This window comes from Arvicanthis niloticus, chromosome 9 (genome assembly GCF_011762505.2).
Source record: "Arvicanthis niloticus isolate mArvNil1 chromosome 9, mArvNil1.pat.X, whole genome shotgun sequence".
Lineage (NCBI taxonomy): Eukaryota > Metazoa > Chordata > Mammalia > Rodentia > Muridae > Arvicanthis > Arvicanthis niloticus.
In genome coordinates, this window is record NC_047666.1 from 60,003,587 (window position 1) to 60,031,189 (window position 27,603).

Here is a 27,603-nt window from a genome sequence, read left to right on the forward strand (position 1 = left end):
ATGGCTATCAGGAAAGCAAATGTTGGCAAGGTTATGGGAACAAAGGAACCTGTAGGCACAGCAGGGACACAGGTAAATTAGTATGACCACTAAGCTCAGAGCTTCTACATAATCCCAAAGGGAAACCAGTGTACACTACAGGTATGCCACAGTCATATACATGCCCATATGAATGAAAGCTAACATATGTTGGAGACATCTACATCCCATGGTTATCTCAACAGTTCTCAGCACAGTTGGGATATGGAGCCAACTTTAATGTCTATTGGTGGATGAGTGTTTACAGAGAATCTCTTGGTCAATGTATGGAAGCATCACCTGTCAATAAAATACTGTTAAACTATTAGCTTAGGCAGGAAACAAAGAGCTGGAAGTTCCAGTACAAAGAGAATTTCTGGGATAGAGTCAGGTGTGGGAGATTTGCCCAAACAGAGTAGAAGTAACCACAGAAAAAAGTAACAGAATAACTGAATTAGGAGCTAACGGGAGAAGCCAAGCTTTTCGACTAGACAATTATTCATAATTCAGTCATGGAATCATTATTTCTTGAACTTGGGCATAGGTGGAAAAGCCCACCATTACATAAGTAGATAGAGAAAATTAGAAATATGTGCACATTGGACTTTTACTCAGATATTTATGAGAGAATCATCTTGTCTATAGAAAAAGGAATAAATTTAGAAATTGTCAATTTAAGAAAAAAGTATGAGACTAGGAGAAATTATCCCTCATATGTCCTCCATATGTTCCCCATATGTGGAATCTAGGGAAAGAACTGGAATGAAAACAGAGAGGGTCTATGAAGAAAGATGAGAGCCAGCAGGAACATAGGATCAGGTAGTAAGCTGGATCAGTAGGCTCAGAGTACATTATTTTGCACATTCATTATGCACTAAAATCTTTGTATGTAAAAGTATTTTTATTATATAATAAATGTACAATAAATGCTTTCTTTGTCTCATAAAAATAATACACTTCCCTTTTCTCTCTTCCATGGTATAAATATTTGCCTCAATTCTGAAAATTGAGGGTGTCAGACATCAATTTATTTAACAAAATTCCCCTCCATTTTTAATAAGATGTACAAAATATTCAATCATTAAATGAGATAGGAAAATCCTCTGATTGATCACAGAAGAGAGGTTCTGCCAGCTAGACAATCTACAGCACAGTAATTTGATGTTTCTCCAGGTCCACCACAAGCAGGAAAATTCCCATTCCTTTTGCATGGAAGAAAGACATGCAGAGGCAGAGCATGTGGCCTACACTGTTAACTCCCCCAGCAAGAGCTACATCTACCTTGACACAGAGACCAGCAGCATCTTGCCCTGCAACCAGATTCACACAGTTCAGGCACATTTTATTCTGAAGGGGAAGGACTTGGGATTGCTGAGAGAGCTCCTTTTCCACTACCTGGTGAGTTCTGGCTCCACATTGGAGAAAGAAAAACATCTTTTTCTCCTGACCATGTCTCTCCTGATACATTGGATTCTAGGCTGGATATTTCTGCCTGGAATACAATAGATTCTTCCATTTCTTCTAGCACACTTAGAAGAAAGCCTTGTAAAATATAGATGTAAGCTTGGAAAATACTTTCCATTTTAGGTCATGGCCCAGGGCAGCATCATCCAGACTGGAAACCACACTCATCTCGTGGAGTCAGGAGAATGTAAGTGTCTCCCACACAGTAACATTTCTCCAACTGAGAGTCCACATGCTCACCAAGGTAATCTTACACTGAGCAACTAACAGTGCCATCTTGCTTGTGTGTCTCTGTAGACGCTCTCCACAGTAGGAACTCATGGCTGTGCCATCCAATGTATGTTCTCACTCATGACCTTCAGGAAAATGTCTCAGAGTCCCAAACTGAGTATCATTCAACATGGTGAAATATCTATTGTGAATATGTAGCACCTGAATACACACAGTACTCCAAGATACAGTCTACATGAGGAACCTATGCATTCACATACAGATAATCCTCAAGGCAAATGAGTTATCTTAGCATCTTTCCAAAAATAATCTGGAGGGTGCCAGGCTTGGTCCTTAACATTTTAGCTACACTGATTTTCATGTATTTGATTCGTTTTTATTATTTTAAAATTGTGTGTGAGGTGCACATGGATAACTATGTGCATGTCACTACAAGTATTCTGAAAGCCAGAGGTATCATATCTCCTGGATATCCTGGAGCCAGAATTACAGAGTTCTGAGCACCCTGGTGTGGGTGCTGGAAATCAAACCCGGGTCTTCTAGAAAAGCATCAAGTGATCTTAACTTCTGAACTATCTATAGCATATATATATATATATATCCTATTTTTTACTTTTAAAGACATTTTATTTATTCTTTGAAAGTTGCATATATTTATGTAATGTATTTTAATCATATCCTCTTCCCACTAATCCCTCCCCCACTCCTCCCTGCCTACCACACCAGGCCCCTTCCCTATTTTATGTCTTTTTTTTAAACTATTGAGTTCAGTTAGTGCTATCCATGATGAGGTAGTGGGCCAGCCCCTGAAACATGGACAATCTACCAGGGACTTCATCACTGAAGAGGTCTGACACTTCCTCTCCTCAGCAGCTATAAACTGTCAATAGCTCCTCAGCTAAGAGTGGGTCTTCACAAACCCCTCCCCTTCCATGCTGGAATATTGACTGGCTGGCAGTTGGTAAGGTCTTGGGCAGGGAACCATAGCTGCTGTGACTTTGTGAGTGATGTCACCCTTTCATCTTCTGGTGATATTTGCTCAGTTCAAACAAAATGTGACTCACTTGTCACTCCCTTAATGGGGCCTCTTGCACCTGCTTCTATTAAGATCCCAAGTTACCACCAAATCCTGGTAATTTCAATGCTCTGTTTTGCCATTCTTTCCTTCCCAAAGAGCACTTACCACATGCAAACACAGGTTCTATAATTTACCTTTTATTATTCATTTCTTTCCATGGCCATATCGACTTCATGGGACACAATTGAAACCATACCATATTAACAGGAGTCTCATCAAAGCTAGTGACAGTAAAACTCTTTTTTATATTGAATTAGAAACAGGACTTATTAGAAATAATTATTTGAGCACTCTAATAGCTTAAAAATTATTAATGACACTGCCTACTAGGAAGTTTTAGATGTAAACCTGTTTTCTCCATACAGTCAGAGATATCTTTCAAGTAATTTCTAGAAGTGGGAGATACTCACTGGATGCTCAACAAATTTACTGAAAAGGGGTTTCCTTGTCATTGACCAATTATAAGAACTATTTAGCTATTTAATGACATATGCAATTAGTTCTTCAACAGATAATAAGTGGGACTCATAGCACCGATTTGGAGAAGGCTTATGAACCCCTTAGGTTCACCAGAAACAACAAGACAGACTTCAGAAATGCATAAATTTCTATCAAGATATGCAAATACTGTGAAGATTGCATTGAGAAAAAGTTTAATACCAAAGATATGCTTATTATTGCCAAATGTGGCTTGCTCCTCTGAGATGATTATTAAGTTTCAGCTTCCCTAGTACCAAGTTTTCCCTCTCTGTTAGTCTTCCTTTCATCAGAATATTAAATGGGACATAAGCCAAGGTTGTCTCATTCCTTTTTATAACAGGAATATCTAACATGCTGTTTGGGATGCTAAGATGTAAAAGAGATAAGAGGTTAGCATATGACTAGCTATAAATAACCAAGATAACTTTTTACAGTGAACATCTTGGTGGAAGACATCTTTGTGATATCTTCCTGAGATCATTAGCATGCAGACAACTAACCACAGGACAGGAAGACTGTCTTCCACATAAGGACAGTCCTCCAAATCCCTGTGCTCAGTTATGTGGGTTTTCCTGTCAGTAGTCTGACCCATGACCATCTCTTCCTATTCCCTCCAGCTGCAGTAAAAGGCAGCTTTGCCTTGGAGATCCCTGTGGAGTTCAGCATGGTCCCCGTGGCTAAAATGCTCATCTATGCCATCCTGCCTGATGGAGAAGTGATAGCAGATTCTGCAAGCTTTGAAGTGGAAAAGTGTCTTCGCAACAAAGTGAGGGGTTTATTACCTACAATGTCTATTTAAAAGGGGGGAGTCTTAAGGACACAAATTTCAGATGAGGATGCTAAACCCAGTCACTAGTGTGTGCTTCAGAGGCAAAGATGTGAAAAGTACCAGAGTGCCAGATTTCAATTCACAAACCTCACACATGGTTGGAGGTTTAAGAGAGAGGAAGCAGAGAAGAAGTGGAGAGCAAGAGAGGAGAACCAAACCCTTAATAACTAATTTAGTTGTATAACTTACATTTTTATTGTATTTATCTATTTGTGCACATGTGCATGTGAATGTGCACACATGGAGAAAAGAGAACAAGTTTTAGAAGTCTGTGCTCTCCTTCCTCATGAGTCTGAGAGATCAAGCTCAGCTCAACAGGCTTGTCAGCAGGCAGCTTTACCCACTGAGCTATCTCATAGACTCTAATGTCACAGAGTCTTACATGAGACCAGTCATAGGATCCAGACCTATCAATTGTTAGTATATTTGTTTTCCCTCCAGTTCTCCATTATGATTTTTCTGTATGTGTGATAACATAATACCTTTGAATTTTATGACACAGCATATTGAATGTGTTCTGTATCATAGATCTTCAGTACCTGTTCACAAATAGTTGAAAATACATCTGTTGGTGAGCATCTGTGCTTTCCTTACTCTAGAGTAGTTAATGACATCTCTGACCTGCTGTCATCAGCCTCTTTCAATACAACCCAGTGTATGGCAGTTTGCTTCAGTGGCAGAAATGAATAGGAAGCATTGAGAGATGAAGGTGAATGGCAGATGACCTGGTAGCCACAGAGGCAGATGTAGACATATTTCCAATTAGAATGCTGATTTTTCCACCCCAGACATAAGATTCATCATGAAAAAGGTCCTTTAAAATGAGTAACTTTGTTGGGTAGTTGTGGTGTGAACCTTTAATCCCAACACACGGGAAGCAGGCAGATCTCTGAGTTCAAGGCCAGCTTGGTCTACAGAGTGAGTTCCAGGACAGCCAGGGCTACACAAAGAAACATTGTCTCAAAAACCTCACCACAGCAAGAAAGAGAGAGAGAGAGAGAGAGAGAGAGAGAGAGAGAGAGAGAGAGAGAGAGAGAATGAGAGAGTCAGAGACAGCGACACAGAAAGATAGAGACAGAGACAGAAAGACAGAGAGAGACAGAGATGGAGAAAGAGAAAGAGATAGGAAGACAGAAATGGAGAGAGGGAATAAGAAAAGGAGAGAGGCAAAGGAAAAGAAGGGGAGATGGAGAGACGGTGAAGGAGTGTAGCTTCAGGACTGAAGAGACGGCTCAGTCGGCAATAGCACTTGCTGTGCTGAATTCTGATTCCAACACTCATAAAAGCCAAGCATGGCCAGAGGATCCTATGACCCCTGTTTCCTGAGGGTAGAGGCAGAATTACTGGGACTTACCTGCTGTCAGTGTAGCTCCAGGATTATGAGGGATATTCTCAAGAGAATAAGGTAGAGAGTAAGAGCAGGGCACCCATACCCTTCTCTGGCTTCTGCTGGGTGTATGGGTACATGCACCTGCACATACATGTGCATGACAACACAGTCACATACATGAACACACACGCCAAAAATGAGCTATTTGTAAGAATTTCAGGGAGTGGAATTAGTCCTCTGCTGCTTCAGAGTTTGACTGACACATCTCCTGTCTTCCTAAATCAATTCCAGGTGAGAAAGGGGAATCAAGGAACTTCAGTTGTGTTTCTGACTGTATTCATAATCTGGAAAAACAGATGTGTGTGCAGAGTTCCAAGGTGACTCCATGTGTCAGGTTTCAGGGATGCGAGAGCAGGAACCCCACTCCCACCCCACCCCCACTCCCGCTAAGGTTGGTTTTCCATCCTGCAGGTGGACCTGAGCTTCAGCTCATCTCAAAGTCTTCCTGGCTCACAAACCCATCTGCGGGTCACAGCTTCTCCTCAGTCCCTCTGTGGCCTGAGAGCTGTGGACCAAAGTGTGGTGTTCCTGAAGCCTGAGGCTGAGCTCTCCCCTTCCTGGGTGAGTCCCCTTCAGCCTCTGTCCAAAACAGGTCAGCAGAGACCAGAAGTGACCCTGGTTCTGATAAAACAGTGATTGTTTAGCCACTAGGGCTCTGGAATGTAAAAACACTGCATTTAATGCTGACAGTGTCTCTAATGTAAAACACTGCATTTAATGCTGACAGCGTCTCTAACGGAGTTCTTCATTATAAGATCCCGAAGAACAGATGAGAAAACTTTAGCGAATAAACTGAAGACAAAGAAGGAAATAAGGCACTCTGTGAGCTGCAAACTCTGTGTGCTCTTACTGCAGCTGTCCTGCCCTAGGAGTGGCTTGTCCCCTTCAGATGCTTATGATGGAGCTTTTCAGAGTCACACTGCATGTGGGAGCCAAAGGAAACCGTTTACACAAAGAGAATCTTGCACATGTCAATGGTTCCCCAAGTAAGAAAAAATGGATATTAGAAATTTTTAATTTTAAAATGCAAGGTTCTCAACTTGTTTTGAAAATTCTCAGAAGCACAAATGAAACCATACACGATTTACACAGTCTTGCCAAGAAAATGACAGTAAAACTCTTCTTTTTATTGAATTAAAAACAGGACTTATTAGGAATTATTATATGATCACTCTAATAGTGTAAAAATTATTATTGACACTGGCTAATAGAATGTTTTAGGATGTACGGTAGATCTGTAAATTTAAAAACAAATTTTCAGTCTAGATAATGCTGGGAATTTACCAGTCTTACAATAACATGTAAATTAAACCAATATTTAATTTAAGTTTAATGATGAGATTTTATGATGCACATGTAGAAAATGCTATGGAAAGTATCCTGCTAAGATGTTTTTCTTTTTCATCTTCACTTTCCCCAAATCTATTAAACAAGAGATTTCTTGAGCAGTTATTTTTAGCTGGCAAATATATACAATTTGTTTAAAAACACAAGGGTTATTTAAAATGGGGGATGGAGTTCACTTTCTCCCTCCACCCCTCCAGCCCTCCACCCCTCTACCCCTCCACCCCTCCACTCTGCCCTCTCCATGCAATGGGTGCCTGGACTTTTAATGAGAATAGCTATGTCTTGAATATTCAGGTATTTGTAATGATCACAGTGAGTGTGTGTGTGTGTGTGTGTGTGTGTGTGTGTGTGTGTGTGTGTGTATCTTCCATGAAAGAGGGCCCTGCCTGAGCCAACCATTCAGTCAACTCAGGAACCACAATTTCAGCCAAAGCTAACTCAAGGAGAGCTCCCCAAATTACCCCCTCATCTCCTGTCTCTTACAGATATACAATCTGCCAGGTATGCAGCACAACAAATTCATCCCAAGTTCCCACCTGAGTGAAGACCAAGAACATTGTCTGATGCACAAATCAATGGTCACTGATGAGCACCGAGACTCAGTACCATATAAACAAGAGAAAAATGTCTACAGATGTGTGGAGGTAAGCTGTATTATCTATCAGCTTCCTGCTCTTGAATTATTTAGGTTTAATGAAACACTATATTAGTAAAGAATTTAAGGCTTAGACCAAGGATATGAGTCACTGGCAGACCACCCACCTTACATGTAAATCTACATCTTGGAAATTGACCAGTCTAGACTATGTTTTTCTTTTTATTTAGGAAACTGGCACAGAATGGGGGACTGACTGGTTAGTTGTTGTTGTTGTTGTTGTTGTTGATGATGGTTTTTCAAACAAGCTCTCAATATGTAGCTCTGGTTATCCTGGCTCTCTGTCAACCAGGTTGACCTCAAAGTCACAGAGATCTGTCTGCCTCTGACTCTCATGTGCTGAGATTAAAGGTGTGTGCGCCACCATGCATGGCTGTGAGTGACTTCTAAAACTAACAGCCTTGCATCAGAAAGAAGGCCTGCACATATGCCTCACTATAAATTCTATGTTCCTCACTGTACTCACTAATGAGTATGGGACACACAATTTGAGTAGGAAATCTACTTGAACATGTAAAACTATATGTAAAATATTTACTGCAAATTTTATACCTCCTTTTTTGTTTAGAATTTTGAGGTATTTCACTTGATTAATGCTTTTCTTTCTAGGATGTGGGTTTAACAGCATTTACCAACTTGAAGATCAAATATCCTCCATTTTGTTTTGACTATGACATGGTTTCAATGGCAGGTAAAATAACAAATCAGTATTTTCAGAACAAAATAAAATAAATGTAAATTATCTATTGAAGCTGGTAAAATAAAATTGTAGTGCATGTATAGCATCCAAGTAAGAGAAAAAGAATCCAACCTAACCAGAACAAAATGTGCTCAGATGTATGCTGGTACTACAAGAAAGTTAAAGGCTAGAGGTCCTTTCTTCAATGTTAAATCAAGACAAAATGCAACAATTATTGTGATACAGGATCATTGTGTGAAGTGGGAAGAACTTCTGTAGATGTGTCATGAGAGGTGAAGAGGGTTCCCTAAGCATTAGGAAGGAAAGGTAGAAAATCCAGGAACTGCAAATAAAGGTGAGGACAGGAAGAAAAAAATGCACTTATGCCAAAGGGTGTGGCACACTCATATATTAACCAATGAACCATTTAATTTTTTCCTCTTCCTCTCACCTGAGTCTATTTCAGAGTGACTGCACCATTTGCATCCCCACCAACAGTGAATGAGGGCTCCCTTTCCCTGTATCTTCTCCAGCACTTGTGGTCAGTTGTTTTGTTGACTTTAGCCATCCTGACTGGGATGAGATGGAAACTGAGTTGTTTTAATTTATATTTCCCTAATTACTAGTATAACAAACATTTCTTAACCTTTTAAAATTTCTTTGAAACTACTGTTCAGATCCACAACCCATATTTGAAGTTGAGCTGTTTCTTTTCTTGACTCTTTGGTTTTTTTAGTTCTTTATATAGTTATGTGAAAAACATTTCAGTTTTGTGAGGTCCCATTTGTCAAGTATTTACCTTGACTTCTAAGTGAATGGGTCTCATTTAGAGTCCTTGCCTACACATGTATTTTTTAGGGTTGCTGCCTATAGTTCTTCCCCTAGCAGTTTCAGGTTTCATGTTGAGGTCCTTGATGCATTCGGAATTGGTTTTTGTACAGGGTCATAGATATAGGTCTACATTCATTCTTCTGTGTGTGAGCATCCATTTTTTCCAACATTATTTGTGGAAGATGCTGTCTTTCCTCTGGTGTGTGTCTTGGCATCTATGTCAACTACCAGATGCCTGTGGTTACATGAGTGTGTTTGGGTCTTATATTTTGTTCAAGTGATCTACATGTTAATTTTTGTGCCTTTACCATGATGGTTTTATTACTATACCTCTGTAATATAACTTGAAATCATGAAACACTATTTTTATTATTATTTATATCCTAAATACTAAAATTTATTTTTATATCTGTGTTAAAATAAAATAAAACATTATTCTGACTGGACTACTTTAATTTCCCTCATACTGATTTGAAATGAAATTGAAATATCTTCACAAGTTTCTAAACACAACAGGGCCTGAGTGAGGCACTGTGACTACTCTAGACAATGGAATAATTGGACAACTATCCCTGTAGCTGTTAAGGTAATGGGTGATGAACTTAAAACACTAGAAAATACTTAATTCTTGAAGGCAAATAGAAAGACCGAGGTTGGGTTACAGGTTGTGGCTATCAGGGAAGGACCTGTAGAAATGAAGCCCTGTGTGTGTGTGTGTGTGTGTGTGTGTGTGTGTGTGTGTGTGTATGAATTTAAAAATTGGGAGAAATTTTCTATGCTTAGAAATCAGTTTGGAAATACTTAGATAAAGCACTAACTAAATCTGCATGTATACTTGTTCTTGAAACAAAAAAAGCAGAGTACAGACCCTTCATCACCAGCTTTAAATCCTACATTTCTTGTGAGTCTACATTCCTCCTAGGGGGTGCATTATAGCTGTAAGCATTCACTAACTCTCCAATATTCAACCAAAGAAAATATGCATCATGATTCCTTCCAAGTTCAACTACTCTAGGTGAGATTTCTCCTTTAACGAAGATGTTTCCCAGTCTCCTCCACAGTGAGTGATTCAATGCATTATTTCCAGTGTAACCATAATAGTGTTTAACAGTCAAGAAGAAACTGAAAATTAAGCTACACTTACATTGCAACATTATGTCCCATTGTATTCAAGTACAATTCCATTTCTTCCATTGTAACTTCATAGCACCTACTTTGGAATCTGATGATGCACTTCCTCGTGGAAGTTCTGGAAGTTTCAATTTGGTACCAAATAAAGATCCACCATCTGAAGAGCCACCACGTGGAGATCTGCCACTTAAAGATCCAGTTATTGAAACAATTCGAAAATATTTTCCTGAAACATGGATCTGGGATCTAGCCACAGTAAAGTAAGTGATTTCCATTTGAATGATTTGGTCAGGGTATAAAATTTTCATTGCTTTCTTGCATTTTTCTAATTAATTTTTATCATAAACAAAGGAAAATAGTCATTTAGAAAACTATAGCATATCAACCCATCAAATACAAAATACACGATTTTCCATCATTCCGAGAAAATGCACATAAAAGCAATCTAGTACCTTCCTGATAGTTAAAACTATTCAGGATCACCATATTGAGTAGTAAGTAAGGCAGTCTTACATGGAACAGACTATGGGATGCCTATATGGAGTAGACCATATAAGTCATAAAACTGTTCTATGATATTTTGAAGATGGGAATTCAGAGAAAACTTCAAATCTATGTTCAGATTTCCACTAATCTATGAACTTTGAGATGCTGTGGGACTGTGAGTTGAGTTAGTAGAAAGAGACTAGAGAAAGACCTTTTGTCATCTGGAGTTCTGTTTACTCTGTTCTCTTCCTATCATTCCTTTGAAGGACTCAAAGAAATGGTGTCTTGTCACACTCAGAGTTACCATCTCAGAGATAACCAATTCATGTGCTCACTTTCTGTGCTTTACTCTCCTACTCTCCCAGCTCCTCAGGAGTGGCTGAAGTGGAAATGACAGTCCCTGACACCATCACTAAATGGAAGGCTGAAGCCCTCTGCCTGTCCAATGATACTGGCCTTGGCCTCTCCTCTGTGGCACCTCTCCAAGCTTTCCAGCCCTTCTTTGTGGAGCTCTCGTTGCCCTACTCTGTGATCCGTGGAGAAACCTTCATACTCAAAGCCACTGTGATGAACTTCCTCCCTACAAGCATGCGGGTAAACATCTTTCTGAATTAAGCATGACCAGAGGGGAAGAGGGCAATTAGTGTGTGTAAATTATAACTAAGACTTAAAGGAAAAGAAGAAAGTAAGTGGGAAAGAGATTGTATTGGACCACTAAGGAATCAGTTCCAAATGCTTAAACAATTCTCAGAATCTAGCTACATATATACAGAAAAGAGTTGTTTAATAATATGGATACTACATAATATTTGCCAAAGTTTGAACAGCACATACTGTACTGACAGAAATAGGATATTCTGTATAGCCTCTGTATACAATCAAAGGACATGGTCCACATAGATATAGGAGGTTGTTGTCAGGATAAAATGGCATATTGTTTTACAATGGATTTTGCTTTTGTTTGAGGTAGGTGTATACTTCAAAATAGTAGTTAAAAATCTAGTACAGTAAATGGACTTCTGCCATCAAAATAAAACAAATATAAGTAGATACATATGTAATTATCTTCTTAATGGCTTGTGTAGATAATACATAAATGATAGCTAAATAAAGTTCTGGACAGATATGTGTGGATGAAATTTATGCAAACCTTCTGTGTCAACTTACAGGACATTTTAGACATGTTTTCCAAACACATCCTCTTCTGTTCTCTTTCTAAAACTAATTCTCTTCAGACTCTTTTGCCTACCTTCTCCCATGCATAACACCTTGTCCTTCCACAGTGACATTTATTTATTTATTTATTTATTTATTTATTTAGCTATCTACTCTTTCTTTTTCCCTGTGAGGCCACAGATGGTTGTGCAGCTGGAAGCCTCTCCTGATTTCACAGCTGTTCCAGTAGGAAAAGATCACGAGTCTTACTGCCTTGGTGCCAATGGGAGACACACCTCATCCTGGTTGGTAACTCCCAAAACTTTAGGTGAGTGAAAATTTTATAAGGGGATTCTACACAGAAAAGGTGAGTGTAGGAAGTTTCTTCAGTTACTTCCTTCTCACTGGGTCCCCAAGAGGAAGCTCACAGTCATTGCTGCTGCTGGAGTGTGCTTACACCTTCTTAAATACAAGACAGGCTCTTGAACCCTTCCTAGAACAGAGGATACCCTGCAGATCTTGGGGCTTGGTGGATGCCAGGTTCCTGGCAGATCTGAGTGTAAGCCGCCGACCTGATGGCTGACTGAAACGGAGCCGCAGATCTGTCGGCTGAGTAAAGCAGCGCCGCCGACTCAAAGTGGCTGACAGCGCTGCCGCTTTGACTGGCATTCGCACACGCCAACCACTCTGGTGCAGCAATCCAAGATGGGGGCTGCTTAGGCTCTGGTAGTAACTACCAGGCGCAGTGCACTTTGGAATTTGGCTCCAGCCCCTCCCGAACAGGGCATGCAAATGAGGTACCACTAGGGTACCACAAACCTGGCCAATCACCCCCTCCCGGGCGGGGTATGCATATGAGGCACTGCAAATTGACCAATCGTGCAACTCCATGCGCTTTGCCCCGCCCAGGGCTAAGGGTATATAAACAGTCCATTCTGGGCATTCAAGGTCTCTCCCAGAAATCTAAAAGAGTGCTTCCAATAAAGGCTGTTGAGAAGGATCCGGTTTGTCACGTCTTCCTTGCTGATCTAGTGGGGGGCGCGACACTGAGCTCAGCTCCCTGGACCCTTTGTTTCAGGGAATGTGAATTTCTCTGTATCTGCTGAAGCACAACAGTCCCCAGAGCCCTGTGATTCTGAGGTGGCCACAGTTCCTGAAACTGGGAGAAAGGACACAGTAGTCAAAGTCCTGATAGTTAAGGTGAGTAACCCTCCTCAGTCAGCAGTGTGCTGAGTCCAAAAAATGGAGCAATGTTGACTATATGTAGATGAAGAACAAAAGATAATAACACATGGCTTTGGGATAGTTCATAGTTGGCAAGCCCATGCTTTTAAACCAATATGTGTTCTGTTCTTTTATCCCTTCCTAGTCTTAAAACTGAAGCTTTCGGGGCAGGGAAGAGAATCTAAGACAGTTTATCTTCTCAAGGCTATATCTCTTTCTTCAGATTATGCCCCACCCCTTTTCTTTATTATATTTCCCTATTGCCTTCTTTTTTAATTAGCTTGCCCAAATTCTCACATGCTGAAGCCATTCCAGCCCATGGACTCACAAGTAAAGCTGTCTCTCAAAAGACAAAACAAAACAAAAAACTGTCTCCAGCAATTTTGTGTTTGTACACTAGGTATTTGATTTCTCATGTCCGATTTCCTATCTTTTTGTCCAAGCCTGAAGGAATCAAGAAAGAGCATACCCTCAGCTTACTGCTCTGCCCATCAGGTGAGAACCTTTGAAAACATCAATGAGATAGGAACTTAAGTTGCTTACTTAGAGATCATGCAGTATCCCTATCAGAAAATCAGAATAGTGTATACCTTATAACCCCTAAAACACTACAAAACTGAGACTCATAAATTAAGATCATCATTTACATGATTGAGCCCTCAAGAGTATTGTTCACCAGGGGCTTCAAGGTTCACTGTACCTCCTTTGGTTTTTAGAATTCAGAAAGTTATAGAAAAAGAATGAGTGAGAAGAGGTCACAATTGAGGTTTTCTCTAAAAAGAGGGTGTGGGAAGATAGAGAATATCTTGGGGAGTACCATATTTGTTTAGCATTAGATAAAAACAAGATTTATGTGGATAAAAAAATTTCATACATAAGCCAAGCTAAATCATGGTATGTACTTAACATTACATTTTTCTCTAGTGGTTGTCTTTATGACTTGCTCTTTTATCCCTGCTCCTCACTGGAAGCTAACCATTGCAAAGGAAATATAGCACCATACCACACAAGAGGAAACATACTGTCCCCTTTGAGGGACAAGCATAAATTTAGGGAATGTCCACTTATAATAATGACTGCATTGCCGGCACCTCTGTTAACAAGTTATTGTACTATCACTCAAAACATATTTGTCAAAAGACTAAAGAAATTAGAATAATTAATTTAATGTAAAATCCATTATTATATGAAAGTTAGCAAAAGAAATTAAGTAAAGTAAATTTTTTTGTTAAGCAGGCAAACTAATGTAACAGTTCCTAATACAGGGATTGGAAGAAAAAAATCATCTAATAATATTAAAATTCTTTAAATGTTTTTTGTGACAGAAAAAAGCCAGAATGGATGGGGTGGGTCACTGGGGATAAAGTTTTTTAAAGCCAGAGATAGGATAACAAGAGCCCTATTCTTTCCGCTGGTCAGCTCTGCTTCCCCTCATAGTTACTGATTACAATGTAATCCACCCACCATCCCTGCCATAGGAAAGCATCCATGACAGCTGCATGGAAGAGATCAGAGAGCCTCCCAAGCAACTCAGGGAAGCAGGAAGAACAAAAGCCAGCTCAGGATTTCTCCATTCCCTTATTCTGACATATGGAATGTTTAGTCACACATTGCTTTGTCTTGGGGTTCCATCCCTGTGATACAACACCATAACCAAAAGCAACTTGGAGAGCTGATCAGCTTACATGACCACAGTCCATCATGAAGTGAAGTCAGGGCAGGAATCTGGAATCAGGAACTGAAGCAGAGGCTGTGGTGTGGTGCAGCTTCCTAGCTTGCTCTGCCCTTGCTCAGTTTGCTTTCTTATACACCACAGATGGTGCACACTGGGCCAGGACCTGCCACAGCTATTATTTAAAAAGAAAAGCTTCAAGACTGGCTTACAGCCCAGTGTTAGGGAGGCATTTTCTGAATTGAAGTTCCCCATTCCCAGAAAACAATAACTAATGTCAAATTACACACAGACACGCACGCACACAAATACAGACACAGAGGCAGGATTTTCCTAAACCAAAATCTAGTCAATAACACATTTTCATGTGTTTATTAAAATAACTATTAGGGTATTGATAGAAGTGGAGGAATTCATATTACAGAGGCTCATACATTCCATTTTGGACAGATGCTTTGGTTCAAAGCAATGGGTGATGAAAGGAAAAGCTATGGAGATTGACAAGCCTGTGGTGCCAGAAAATGTAGATTTGTGATGCTTACTTCAAGATCATTTTTTCCAGGGAGGGAAGAACTCAAATCTTAAGACACAGTTCTGAAGCCACTGATCTTAGGGCACTTTAGATGTGCAGAGAACAGAGATGATCATCTACCTGTTTGTTTTGCTTATTAAGATGCTGAGGTATCAGAAAAATTGTCCCTGGTGCTCCCACCAACAGTAGTGAAAGATTCAGCCAGAGCCCATTTCTCTGTGATGGGTGAGTCAATCCATCCCTGGGAGACTTGGAACAATAGTCACTAACACTGCCCTGTCCCCACTATAATTCCAAATGTAGAGTCCAAACTACTACAGTTGATCTCTTTAACATCCTCAATACCCACTGGGTTCCAGCACACAGCATGCATAAAATTCCTTCACATCCCTGAGAAGTGATTTTATTAAAGACTTTATTTTGTTCTTGAAGATAATCTCTATTCTGATGTCATGCCTCTCACTTCCAGGTGACATCTTGAGTTCAGCTATAAAAAACACACAAAATCTTCTCCAGATGCCCTATGGCTGTGGAGAGCAGAACATGGTCCTTTTTGCTCCCAACATCTACGTACTGAAATATCTGAATGAAACACAACAGCTGACTCCGAAGATCAAGTCGAAGGCCCTCGGCTTCCTCAGAGCTGGTCAGTAAGGCTCAGAAATTCAACCTTGTTCTTGTAAATATTCTCTCTAGAAATGTCTAGAAATGGGCTTAGCATTGGAGGGGAGAGCTGAGCAATGTTCTAGGTCAGTCCTATAAGCCAGGGTATATGAGGGTCTCTCTGACTTCAGATTTACTGCCTGCCATTCTATGATGTATCCGTGTCTTCAGAACACACCCAAAGCCTTCTATTCCAGGTTATCAGAGGGAGCTGAACTACAAACACAAGGATGGCTCCTACAGTGCCTTCGGGGATCAATCTGGTCAGAGTCAAGGAAACACTTGGTAAGAAGAGTCCATTGTGTGCCAGGCCTTGTTCAACTCTTGTTCTTAACAACATCTATACAAGCATCTTATTTTATGGGAATCTAGCAGATGCCTGGACCTGAGAGGGTCATGTTTGAGGAAACGCAAGTCATAGACTGCAGGAGTAAGATTCCCTTGAGGCTCATCTGCTTGGACTCTGTGTCATGTCTTTACTGGCTTCTCTAAGCTGGGTTTTTCATTTCTCTCCAAGATCATTCATCAATAAATGTCTGCCTACACTTGGCTGAGCATCCAAAGATGCTCATAACTAAGACTTGAAAACCTGTTGCTATTCTTCATGTGACCTTGCATTGCATAAGAGTGTATTATTGACAGCTGGAAAGATGACCCAGCTGTTAACAGCACTGATTGCTCTTCCAAAGGTCCTCATTTCAATTCCCAGCAACCACATGGTGGCTCACAACCATCTATAATGGGCTCTGATGCCCTCTTCTTGTTTGTCTGAAGTAAGCAACAGTATGTTCACACAGGTAAAATGAACAAATAAATCTTTTTTAAAAAATTACCCAGTCACTTAAAAGCAAAAAAAACAGAATAAAAAGACTGTGTTATTGATGTAAATACACACAAACAACCAAGATGTGACAGAGGAAAAAGTGACTGGCATAAACTAGAAATAAACCAAGAAGTGGGACCTAATTTTCGGAGGCAGAAAACATATAGCTGGGGGTTTTTTAGGAAAGAAGATTATTCTTATCTACAAAAGCAAATCATGGGACATAGGGAAAGCCTAGGAAACAATACAAGTGTGTGAGATAAACACCAGAGGGTGCAGAATAGAAGCAGTGAGAAAGGAAAATAGGAAGCATCTGAAACCACACCTAGTGAGTGCCCATCCAAATGGACCAAGGAATGAAACACTTCTTTGGAATGGCCAGAGTCACTCTCCAGCTGTTCTTCTCAAAGACTGATTGCTCACAAGTGTGGATTATACCCCTGGAAAACCATATGTGGAGGAGCTGCCTCAGAACTAAAGCTTCATCCCCTACTCTTCTTCCCTCTCCATCAGGCTCACAGCCTTTGTGTTCAAGTCTTTTGCCCAAGCTCAAGCCTTCATCTTCATTGATGAGTTACACATCACCCAAGCCTTCACCTGGCTCTCCCAGAAGCAGAAGGACAATGGCTGCTTCCAGAGCTCTGGGTCTCTGCTGAACAATGACTTGAAGGTGATCTTTTCTGAACTGCTTATAAGCATGGTGACCTAATAACACCTTAAAGTCAGGTCATACTACCTAGGAATAAGCCTGTAGGTTGGGAATGTACTTTTTCATAATGGAGATATGAATGGGAACTTCCATTGAATACATGGATTGGCCATGAACGGGAAAGGTAGTGTTGATGGATTGTTTGCTGTATATTCTGCTGAACTCACTCCTTATTTGCAGGGAGGAGTAGATGATGAAATGACCCTGTCTGCCTACATAACCATAGCCCTTCTGGAAAGTTCACTTCCAGCCATGGTAGGTGCTATGTTGCTTTTCCAGCATCCCAAACTGGTGTAAAGCCTGTGGCTTCTATCTCTCAAACCCGAGTGGCCCCTCTCTTGTTTTTTACAATGCTTTGCATTTTTCTGATTTCATTAATGAGCATCCACTTGCTCAATGAAATCCTGGATGTGTTACAAAGATCAACCCAAAAACACAGCCTCTGATACTGTCCCTGTTAGTCTGTATCTTAAATAGAATGAAGTTTATAAAAAGGAATGGCTCCCAAAATATAGAGGAGAGGGTATAAAGACAATCAATGACAGGAATAAGATAGGAAAGATAGAAGAAAGAAAGGAAAAAAGGAAAGAAGGAAAACAGAGGGAACAGGGAAAGGATGGAGGGAAGGAGAGAGCAGGGGATGAACAGAAAGGGAGAAAAAGGGAGAGAGGGAAGGAGAGAGGGGGAGAAAGAATGCAAGTAGGAAGGTATGAAGAGGGGAGGGAAGAGGAAGTAAATGAGGGAAAGAGATAGGAAGGGAGGGAAGGAGAGGAAAGAAAGGAGAGGAAAATAAAGAAATGGGAAGAGGGATGGAGAAAGAGTGGGGAAGGAGGAGAAGGTAAGGAGAAGGAGAAGAGGGAGGATTGATTTGAAAAGCATAAACACTGCAGCCTCCATATTTGTCCCGGGATCAGCTAGGACCCTTTTGTCACATAGCTCAGTTTTTCTTGTTCTGCCAACAGCATCCCGTTGTCTCCAAAGCCCTGAGCTGCCTGGAGTCATCCTGGAAGACCATAGAGCAAGGAGGAAATGGCAGCTTTGTGTACACCAAGGCATTGATGGCCTATGCTTTTGCTCTGGCGGGGAACCAGGATAAGAGAAATGAAATCCTGAAGTCACTTGATAAGGAAGCTATAAAGGAAGGTAGGAATGTGTGTTCTCATGTTTGTCTCCATCCAGCTCCAGTGAAGGAAAATAGAAGAGCACATGGAGTGTGGAAAGAGCATTCCATGTCAGTCCCATCTCCATGGCACACTGAGGTTTCTCCTTGGGCTGCCCCATTAAGAAATGAGTCTTCTTTCTATACAAAAGCCTTCTGTTTGGTATTTTCTGATAGTGTGATCAAAATCAACAAATACATTATCACAGTAGGACACTCGCAAGTCTAACTCAGTTACAAAGGTGAATGTAGTTAAAGCCCAGCTTTTCTCTGCTATATATAAACCTAGCAGGAGCAGCAAAGACTATGAAGAACACAAAGAGGAAAGATGTGTTGACAGTTTTCTATTTTAATGGTAACTCTGACCTCACTGGGAAACTTTACTAAGTTATTCATTATGTTTGAATGCTAAACAAGTGACATTTTGTTTGAGGGAGTTAAGGAGTAAAAGAATCATGTCTGCTACTGTCCCTTCATCAGCTCTGCTAGAGCATCATTGAGGATGTAATTTAGTTAATAACTTACACATTTCTGTCCATGGTCCTTCTCAATCATGACCCATAGCAACAACTGAAGAATTTTACTGTGGATTAGTAAATATGGGGGTCTTGTGAGTGAAATTTTTAAAACCTTCTAAAACCATTTATATCTTCTTCTTTCTACATATGGACATGCAGTCATTGCCCACTCAGACTTTTCATTATTTCTCTATTTTTACCCCCAGACAACTCCATCCATTGGGAAAGACCTCAGAAACCTAGGAAATCTGAGGACACTTTGTACAAACCCCAGGCTGCCTCTGCTGAGGTAGAGATGAGCGCCTATGTCGTCCTGGCTCGCCTCACTGCCCAGCCAGCCCCAGCCCCTGAGGACCTGACTTTGTCAATGAACACCATCAAGTGGCTCACAAAGCAGCAGAATTCCCATGGTGGCTTCTCCTCCACACAGGTCAGTGGTTTTCCTTCAAAGTCCCCATGGACTTAGGGGATTTGAACAAGAGATGCAGGAACCATAAAAGGGGGAAGAGGAAAGAACAAGGATACTCTTGGATATTGTGTGTCTTGTGGAAGTGAGGAATCATGTATCCCATATAAATTGCTCTAGTTCCTGTGCCGGGCCACAGGAGTTCTCTTCAGACCTAGTGACACATGCCTATGTTGCTGAGAAATTCTAATGCAGATTTAATAATTAATATAAAACAATGGCAAAAATCCTGGAATATCCAGAATCCTAAACATAGTTCCCTCACCCTAGAACAGCATGTGGAGACCTAAGACCAAACCGATATGTCTATTGTCCTACTGACCTTAGGTACAGCTCTTTCTCTTCTCCTGACAGACTCTTCTAACCTTATTTCCGGAAGGGTAGATCACCCTTAGGTTTTCTCCAAGCTAGCCAGAGGTCCTGCTGCCCTGCTTTACCTCTTGATACTTGAAAACAACCAGGACTGTAAAGTATTCACTTTATCATCTAGACAGTATAACTCTCACAAGGTAGTATCTTCCACCTCCAAAAATATACATCTACCATAATAACTATAATTTATGTACCATGTATTCTGGACATATAAGGCAGAATTAATCTCCAGAGAATTATAGTGAAATACTAGGGTCTTCTAAAGGAAAGATACAATGTATGAAATGAAAACTTTCATGATACTAACCACCCGGCTTTGCAGTTCAGTTCTCTCCCTTTCTCCTTTCAATAGACAGTCATTGTTGTGATTATAAAACACATGCATCTGCTCTTTTTTTGGGCTCTGTTCTCAGGACAGCATCTGGAGCTCTCTGGATAAGGAAGGATCATGTGACAGAGATCCTTCCTGGAGCATGAAGTACACTTGCACAGAGCATGCCACTGAGGAGCAAGGCAGTGAAGGACAACACTAGATCATAGATTTTTGTCTATTTAATAAGACTGAATCAGGACAGGCACTTGGCCATGCTGTTTGTATGTCTTAATGACTCAGCAAGGACAAAAGCAAGTTTGTTAGAAGGAGGGAGTAAACATGGGTACTGAAGAAAGAGGGGAAAAAAAAACAATAAATGTTTGGAGGAAAATCTAATTGTATTTATATTTTCTGCTAGCTGTAGAGGGTTATTTGCATATGCTAGGATACTCTAAGGAGGAAAAACCATGTGAATGTATTTGACTCTCAAATATATTCTATATTGAAGCCTGAAATAAAGTGTAGAGCTCAAATCATTTGAGACGAACTCTCATGACAGTTTGTCACAGCTAGAATGAACTTTAGGAAGAGCTCCAGACCTTCCAAATGGATGCTATCCTAAAAGTTTTTATTCATTCCTGTCAGGACACTGTGGTGGCCCTCAATGCTCTGTCTAAATATGGAGCAGTTACTTTTTCCAGAAGCCAGAAAAATGCTTTGGTGATCATCCAATCTTCAGGGTCATTTTCCCAAAAGTTCCAAGTAGAGAACAGTAATCGCCTGTTACTGCAGCAGGTCCCATTACCAGACATTCCTGGGGGCTACACCATCAGTGTGTCGGGTGAAGGATGTGCTTATGCTCAGGTAAGATGCTGGGAAGTTGTGAGTATGCAACTGTGAGCCTCCTTCCCCAAAATGGAAAGTCTGGCTTTGCCTAACAGCACACATTGTGCTCAAATTGGGAAAATTTGATCCAAGGACACAGTGCAATTGAGGTGAAATATTTCTGTTCACTACTCCTCAGACTATGCTGAGCTACAACATGCATGTGGAGAAGCAGCAGGCTCCATTTGCTCTACGGGTACAGACAACACCTCTAACTTGTAATAATCCCAAAGGCCACGACAGCTTCCAGATCTCACTAGAAATCAGGTATGAGATAGGCATGTGTCTCTGTCTCTGTACGAGCATCTGTCTCTCTCAACTACTATAGGGCTGTCTTCCTAGAACTCTTCATGGAACAGGTTCAAAGATATCTAAAATGGGTCTCTTTATTATCATTTTGCTGTGTCTGTAAAGAAAACAAATAAATAAAAATATTGGACTTCAGCAAAATGAGCAATGAAGAATTGTAGAATTATAATTTCTAATTAATCTACTTTTAGGGTTCCTTCCTTGGCCACTATCATAATAAAATAATACATTATTTTTTCCATGAAACCTTAACATGGGTTATTCTTCTTCACCAAAAAAAAGAAAAGCCTTCCTGATCTTTTAAAATTCCATTTTTTTCTAGAAGAAAAAAGATATTCAGTTCTTCTGACACTCATCAAAAACTTCATACAAAATATAACCAGCAACAGTGTCCAACCGCAGAAACTGAAGGAATCTTGGATGGAAAGTATATATCTATAGCCTGACTTATAGTCATATATACACAAGTTTGTGTGTTTGTGTGTCTGTGTGTGTGTGTGTGTGTGTGTGTGTGTCAGCATGTGTGTATGACAAAGAACAATGTCAGCCATCAGCCCTCAGGTTCCACACATACTTGTTTTTGATATTAGGTCTCTTACCAGCTAAGCAGACTGGCAGATCCAGTGATTTTAATGCACTTTCCAGATGATATTGTTATGCAGTCTACTTATATTGACTACAAAGGCCATATATTTTTAAGATATGGACAAATCAGGCTATATCAGGAATTACTGCTGGACCTCAAAGGGGGCAAGATTCAAACTATTAAAATGACTCCTGTCCACTTCTCTGGTCTGTAGTTACACGGGGAGCCGTCCATCCTCCAACATGGTGATTGCTGATGTGAAGATGGTATCTGGTTTCATCCCATTGAAACCATCAGTGAAAAAGGTAAGCAGAGATGAGATGTTTGGATTCTCTGTATCCTCAGACTAGGAGCCTACCAACACCATCATAATTATGTCAGACCATGTCAAAGCAACGTTAGCACTCATTTAACACACTTGAAGTTGTTAAAATACTGATTGATATCAGTATGGATTGTGATAGCAGCCAGCACAGACACATAAGAAAGGAGTCTGAGTTCGCTGAGTCCACAATCTAGCTAAGATTAACTTTTAAAGTGTAATAACCTGGTCAATAATGATTCAGGGGAAAATATTATTAAATGACAAAATTGTAGATGTAATTTTAGAATTTTAAATAACAATGAAAATTAACAAGGTAAGGTTGATAACAGAGCTCAGAGAATATGGGGTAAGTACTAACAAATGGGTGACATTTTTATGTTCAACCAAAAGTTAAAAAAAAATACCTATTATTACATCAAATCATATTCAGTCAGGCCTTTAGTAGAGTAGCATTCACAAATTCCTAAATATATTTTCTTTCTTACTGGAAAGACTTCTTCCCATTCATTAAGTGAATTCAGTAACATCACCTTTTTATCACCTGCAGTCCTGCAGTTAATTTACTCCTCTCACCACCAAGGCCTTTGCCTTTTCAGTAACACAGGGGTTTTCTTTCATTTTCAGCTTGAAAAATTAGAACACGTGAGCAGAACGGAAGTGAGCAATGACAATGTCTTATTCTATCTGGATCAGGTACAGTTCCTTCTGCCTCCTTAGACATGCCGAGGTGAGCAGTCCTTGCTTGGTCTATGTAGGTCAGGTGAGGGTCCTTTCTGCCTTCTTCTACATGCCGAGGTGGACAGTCTTTCTTGGTGAGTCCATGTGGGAATCCCATAGCAGAAGAAAAGCAATTCTAAAGAAAGCTTTTCGAATTAGAGGCGTGTTCCCTCATACTACATGATACTTTGAGTTCTTTTTCTCTGGCCTGGAGACATGACTCAGCATTAACGGCACTTACTGCCCTTGCAGAAGACCAGAATTTAGTTCCCAGGAGCCATACCAACTCAAAACTGTCTGTAATTCCAGTTCCAGGGGGATCTGATTCCCTCTTCTGGGCTCTAACAGTACACACACAGACACAAACACACACACAGACACACAGACACACACACACACAGACACACACACACACATACACACAGAGAGGGGAAAGTGAGGGAGGGAGGAAGGGAGAGAGAGAAATTTGTGTGTGTGTGTGTGTGTGTGTGTGTGTGTGTGTGTGTGTGTAATTTTTAATTTTAACAAATCTTTAATTTTTTTTCTCATTGCTGGTTTTCCTGGGACTTAGCATAGAGTCCCAAATCAGAAACTCAAAGGGTTTAACCCTCACAATGGACAAAGTCAAATATCATACATTAAGGAGGAATATGGATTTTTGGATTGTTTAATGAACTGGAAGAGTTTCATATATTCTCAGAAGCTTTAACTTCAGTTCTTCAAGTCCCCAGTCTAACATCCATATCACCATATCACCATCCACGTAGGTGGGCAGTTAAGGAAGAGAGTGACTGTGGGGTTAAATGCTATCCAATGGATAACTGAGTCATGCTGAAGAAAAACACTGGCCCCTTTAGTGAGTCTGCATCATTTTTCCTCTGTTTCCCAGGTGACCAATCAGACACTGGCCTTCTCCTTCATCGTTCAACAAGACATCCCAGTAAGGAATCTAAGAAACCTGCAGCCTGCCATCGTGAAAGTCTATGACTACTATGAGACAGGTAAGCAAGAGATGGTAGTGGACCCTAAAGAAACTTGTTGTCCTTTTTGTTGTTTGTTTATTTGTTTGTTTTTTACAGTTCCTCAATACATAGCCCAGGCTGGCATAAATTCTCAGTCCTCCCAAATGCTGATATTACAGGCATATGCCATCATACCCACTATTTAGAACAATTGTTTTTTAGACACTGACCCATTATGTAGGCCAAAAAATCATTTATAAATTTTGAGTTAATTCAGCCACTCATGCCTTGTTCCTGTTTGTCCAAGCAAACATGTCCCAAATAACACAAGGGATCAAACATTTTACAAAGTGGGGTCTATAGGTTGAAAGACACACAAACCTTCTTATGAATACAGCAATGGAAAGATGAAGAGTTGTACAAATAATCACAGAAGGAATAAAAAGATGAGAGAGAATTGTAGCCTGTGTGCTCGACAGTGAAAAAAGAAAGAGAGCAAAGCCAGAGTTGGGGAACTAAATGGAGGGTTTTCTGTCAAGAGAAGAGATACATATCAAATGTTTCAGACTAGAATGATTCAAGAAATATTGAAGGGAAAGCAGAAGCATAGAACAGAATCTGAAAGGATAGATGTCTGCAGGATTGTGGCTAGTGCTCTGCTCAAACACTGTAGGAGAAGCAGACTTTGATTTTTCTCTACAGAGTAAATGATTCCGGTGTTGTTATGCATTTGTTTCTTCATTATGTGAGAAGCTGGCACATGATAGTGCCTGTGGAGGTCAGTGGGCCATTTGGGGAAATGGGTTCTCTGCTTCTGCCATGAGGATCATAAAGACTGAACTCACTGAGGTCATCAGGCATGGCAGCAAGCACCTTTCAACACTGAGCCATCTTACTGGCCCAGGGTAAATGTGTCATCCAGTGGATTCAAGGGGCAAAATTCCCTCCTTTGGTTGGTCTGATGTCCCCAGAGAGGTGACTTTTCAGCAATTATACAGGTCCTGGTTGTAGAAAGTGGTCAGTCCTAACACATCACCTGCCCTCCACAAAATCCTCTCAAAAACTCCCATTCTCAAGTTTGACTCCCATGTCTTTCAGATGACGTGGCTTTTGCTGAATACAGCAGCCCCTGCAGCTCAGGTGAGCACCTGGCATTCCTACCACAAGCCTTCCTCTGACCTCCTTCCCCTCAAAACGACCCACAACTTTTGTGAGATGAGCTCAGACAATTGTCGCTGAGTGACAGAAACACAGAAATGTGTACCTTTGGATTGGTGTACTAACCTGGAAGACTCCTCTGACTCTCTTACCAAAGTGTATGGTAGTTCATGGTAGAAAATCTGAAGGATCCCATTCTCCACCAAGGCCAGTTTGCTTTCCTGCTGAAAACCCTGCTGTCTGTGCCCAGTTAGATTATACTCACCACATGTGCTGTTTTCTTCTCTTCCCATACATTCACAGACAAACAGAATGTTTGAGATTCCTATCTGTGGACAAGGCATTCCTGGAATCCGCAGACCCAGGTGGTGATTTGTTTGTCTCTGAAATACAAATACTGAACAAGCTTGGAAAATAAATGCATAGTTCTCTAGAGTCTCTAGCTGTGATTATTTCTTCACTTAATCCATATTTCAGTTAGTGTTTTTCTCTATACCCTACATTTGAGATGAGCAGAAATGACATTTAAAGAGAAGAGCATGCATTGTGAACACGGGGAAACACTTTACAGTTGCTTCAATAAAACAGTGCTCCAAACATGAGGCATAACATGGTGGCAACCTTACCTCCACAAGAAAATCAAAATGGTGTATTAGTGAAATAGAACTATACCAAAGCAAGAAATGGTGATTCAGGCCTGCATTTAAAGCATTTCCGGGGGATGAGGCAGGAGAGTCACAAATTAAAGAATGACCCAGGCTACTTTGCAAGTGAAAAGTGAGCCAGGGCTTCATACCAAAACTATCTGTCAAAAAAATCAAAAGGCAGAGATTATGGCTTGTATGGCTTGATGGCAAAACACTTGATGACTTTCAAATCTGTGGACTCAGTTTCTAACAAAGGGAAAAGCAAGGTATACATCCAGGTAAAAACACTTTTTACAAAGAAAGAAAAAAAACAGGCCTCTAGTGCCAGGAAAATAGCTATGCTTACCTTACTGACCAGGAGGATGCCATGTTGAAGACTGCAATGATAAATCTATTAACTTATGTAATGAAAGGCATAGTGATTGAAAGCAAAATGTCCAGGATGGGGTCGGGTGTTTGAGCAGTTGTTTGGTCCCAAGCTGGTGCTGATCTACAAGGATGTAAAATCTTTGGAGTATGCGTGCTAGTTGGAAGTAGCGGTGAAGCTTAAGAATTCTAGCCTAGCCAAGTTCTGATTGCTTCCTGACCTATGAAGTATGAGAAATCCATTTCACAAGTTTTTCCATCCTTGAACCTAAACATTGCAAGATGGTGAAACCACTCTGGAAATCAGTCTGGCAGTTCCTCAGAAAACTAGACATAGCATTACCTGAGGACCCAGCTACAGCACTCCTGGGCATATACCCAGTAGATGCTCCAACATATAACAAGGACACATGCTCCACTATGTTCATAGCAGCCTTATTTATAAGAGCCAGAAGCTGGAAAGAACCCAGATGGCCTTCAACAGAGGAATGGATACAAAAAAAATGTGGTACATCTACACAATGGAATATTACTCAGCTATGAAAAACAATAAATTCAAGAAATTCTTAGGTAAATGGATAGAACTAGAAAATAGCATCCTGAGTGAGGTAACACAATCACTAAAGAACACACATGGTATTCACTCACTGATAATTAGATATTAGCCCAGAAGCTTGAAATACCCAAGAGTCAACTCACAGACCACATGAAGCTCATGAAGAAGGAAGACCAAGTGTGGGTGCTTCGGTCCTTCTTAGAAGAAGTAAAATAAAGGAGAAAATATGGAGATAAAGTGTGGGACAGAAACTGAAGGAGGGGCCATCTGCAGACCATTCATCCTGGGTATTCATCCCATGTGCAGTCACCAAAGGTAGATGCTGATGTAGATGTCAGGAAGTGCATGCTGACAGGAGCCTGATATAGCTGTCTCCTTAGAGGTCTGCAAGAGTCTGACATATTCAGAGGCAGATGCTCACAGCTAACCATTGAACTGATCAAGGCATTCCCAATGGAGGAGTTAGAGAGAAGACTGAAGGAGCTGAAAGGGTTTGTGGCTCCATGATGAGAGCAACAATACCAATCAACCAGAGATCCCCAGGGTCTAAACCACCAGCCTGGGAGCACATGGGGAGGAACTGATGGCTCCAGCTGTATATGTAGGGGAAGATGGCCTTGTCGGGCATAGGTGGGAGAGGAGATCCTTGGTCCCATGAAGGCTAGACGCTGAATGTGGGGAAATTCAAAGGTGGGGAGGTCGGAGTGGGGTGGTAGGTAGGGGCACATCGTCATAGAACCAGGAGGAGGGGGGATGGGTTAGAGGGTTCCTGGATGGGAGGGATGGGGTAAGAGGATAACATCTGAAATGTAAATAAAATATCCAATAAAAAAAAATCTGGCCCAGCCAAGTTCTGTTTGCTTCTTG

At 40.7% G+C, this 27,603-nt stretch overlaps 1 protein-coding gene across 1 annotated transcript; it reads left to right on the forward strand.

Annotated features, from left to right (window-relative positions):
* Window positions 1-25,230, forward strand: LOC117715147 (murinoglobulin-1-like). The gene is made up of 25 exons (XM_076940957.1): window positions 1-72; window positions 1,192-1,416; window positions 1,606-1,669; window positions 3,889-4,037; window positions 5,902-6,051; window positions 7,323-7,481; window positions 8,102-8,183; window positions 10,210-10,393; window positions 10,985-11,213; window positions 11,976-12,102; window positions 12,853-12,974; window positions 13,442-13,493; window positions 15,344-15,427; window positions 15,672-15,848; window positions 16,063-16,150; window positions 17,202-17,358; window positions 17,578-17,652; window positions 18,360-18,540; window positions 19,281-19,504; window positions 20,871-21,089; window positions 21,250-21,377; window positions 22,220-22,310; window positions 22,955-23,023; window positions 23,937-24,048; window positions 25,108-25,230. Exons 1-25 carry the CDS (start codon window positions 1-3, stop codon window positions 25,185-25,187), a joined length of 3,300 nt encoding a protein of 1,099 aa, XP_076797072.1. The 3' UTR covers window positions 25,188-25,230.
* Window positions 25,231-27,603: the final 2,373 nt, after the last annotated feature.

Coding starts and splice junctions, on each gene's coding strand:
- LOC117715147 (XM_076940957.1), top strand. CDS start 1: ATGGCTATCAGGAAAGCAAATGTTGGCAAGGTTATGGGAACAAAGGAA. Junction 13,494..15,343: donor CTTACTGCTCTGCCCATCAG/GTGAGAACCTTT, acceptor TTGCTTATTAAG/ATGCTGAGGTATCAGAAAAA. Junction 17,653..18,359: donor AAAGTTCACTTCCAGCCATG/GTAGGTGCTATG, acceptor TTCTGCCAACAG/CATCCCGTTGTCTCCAAAGC.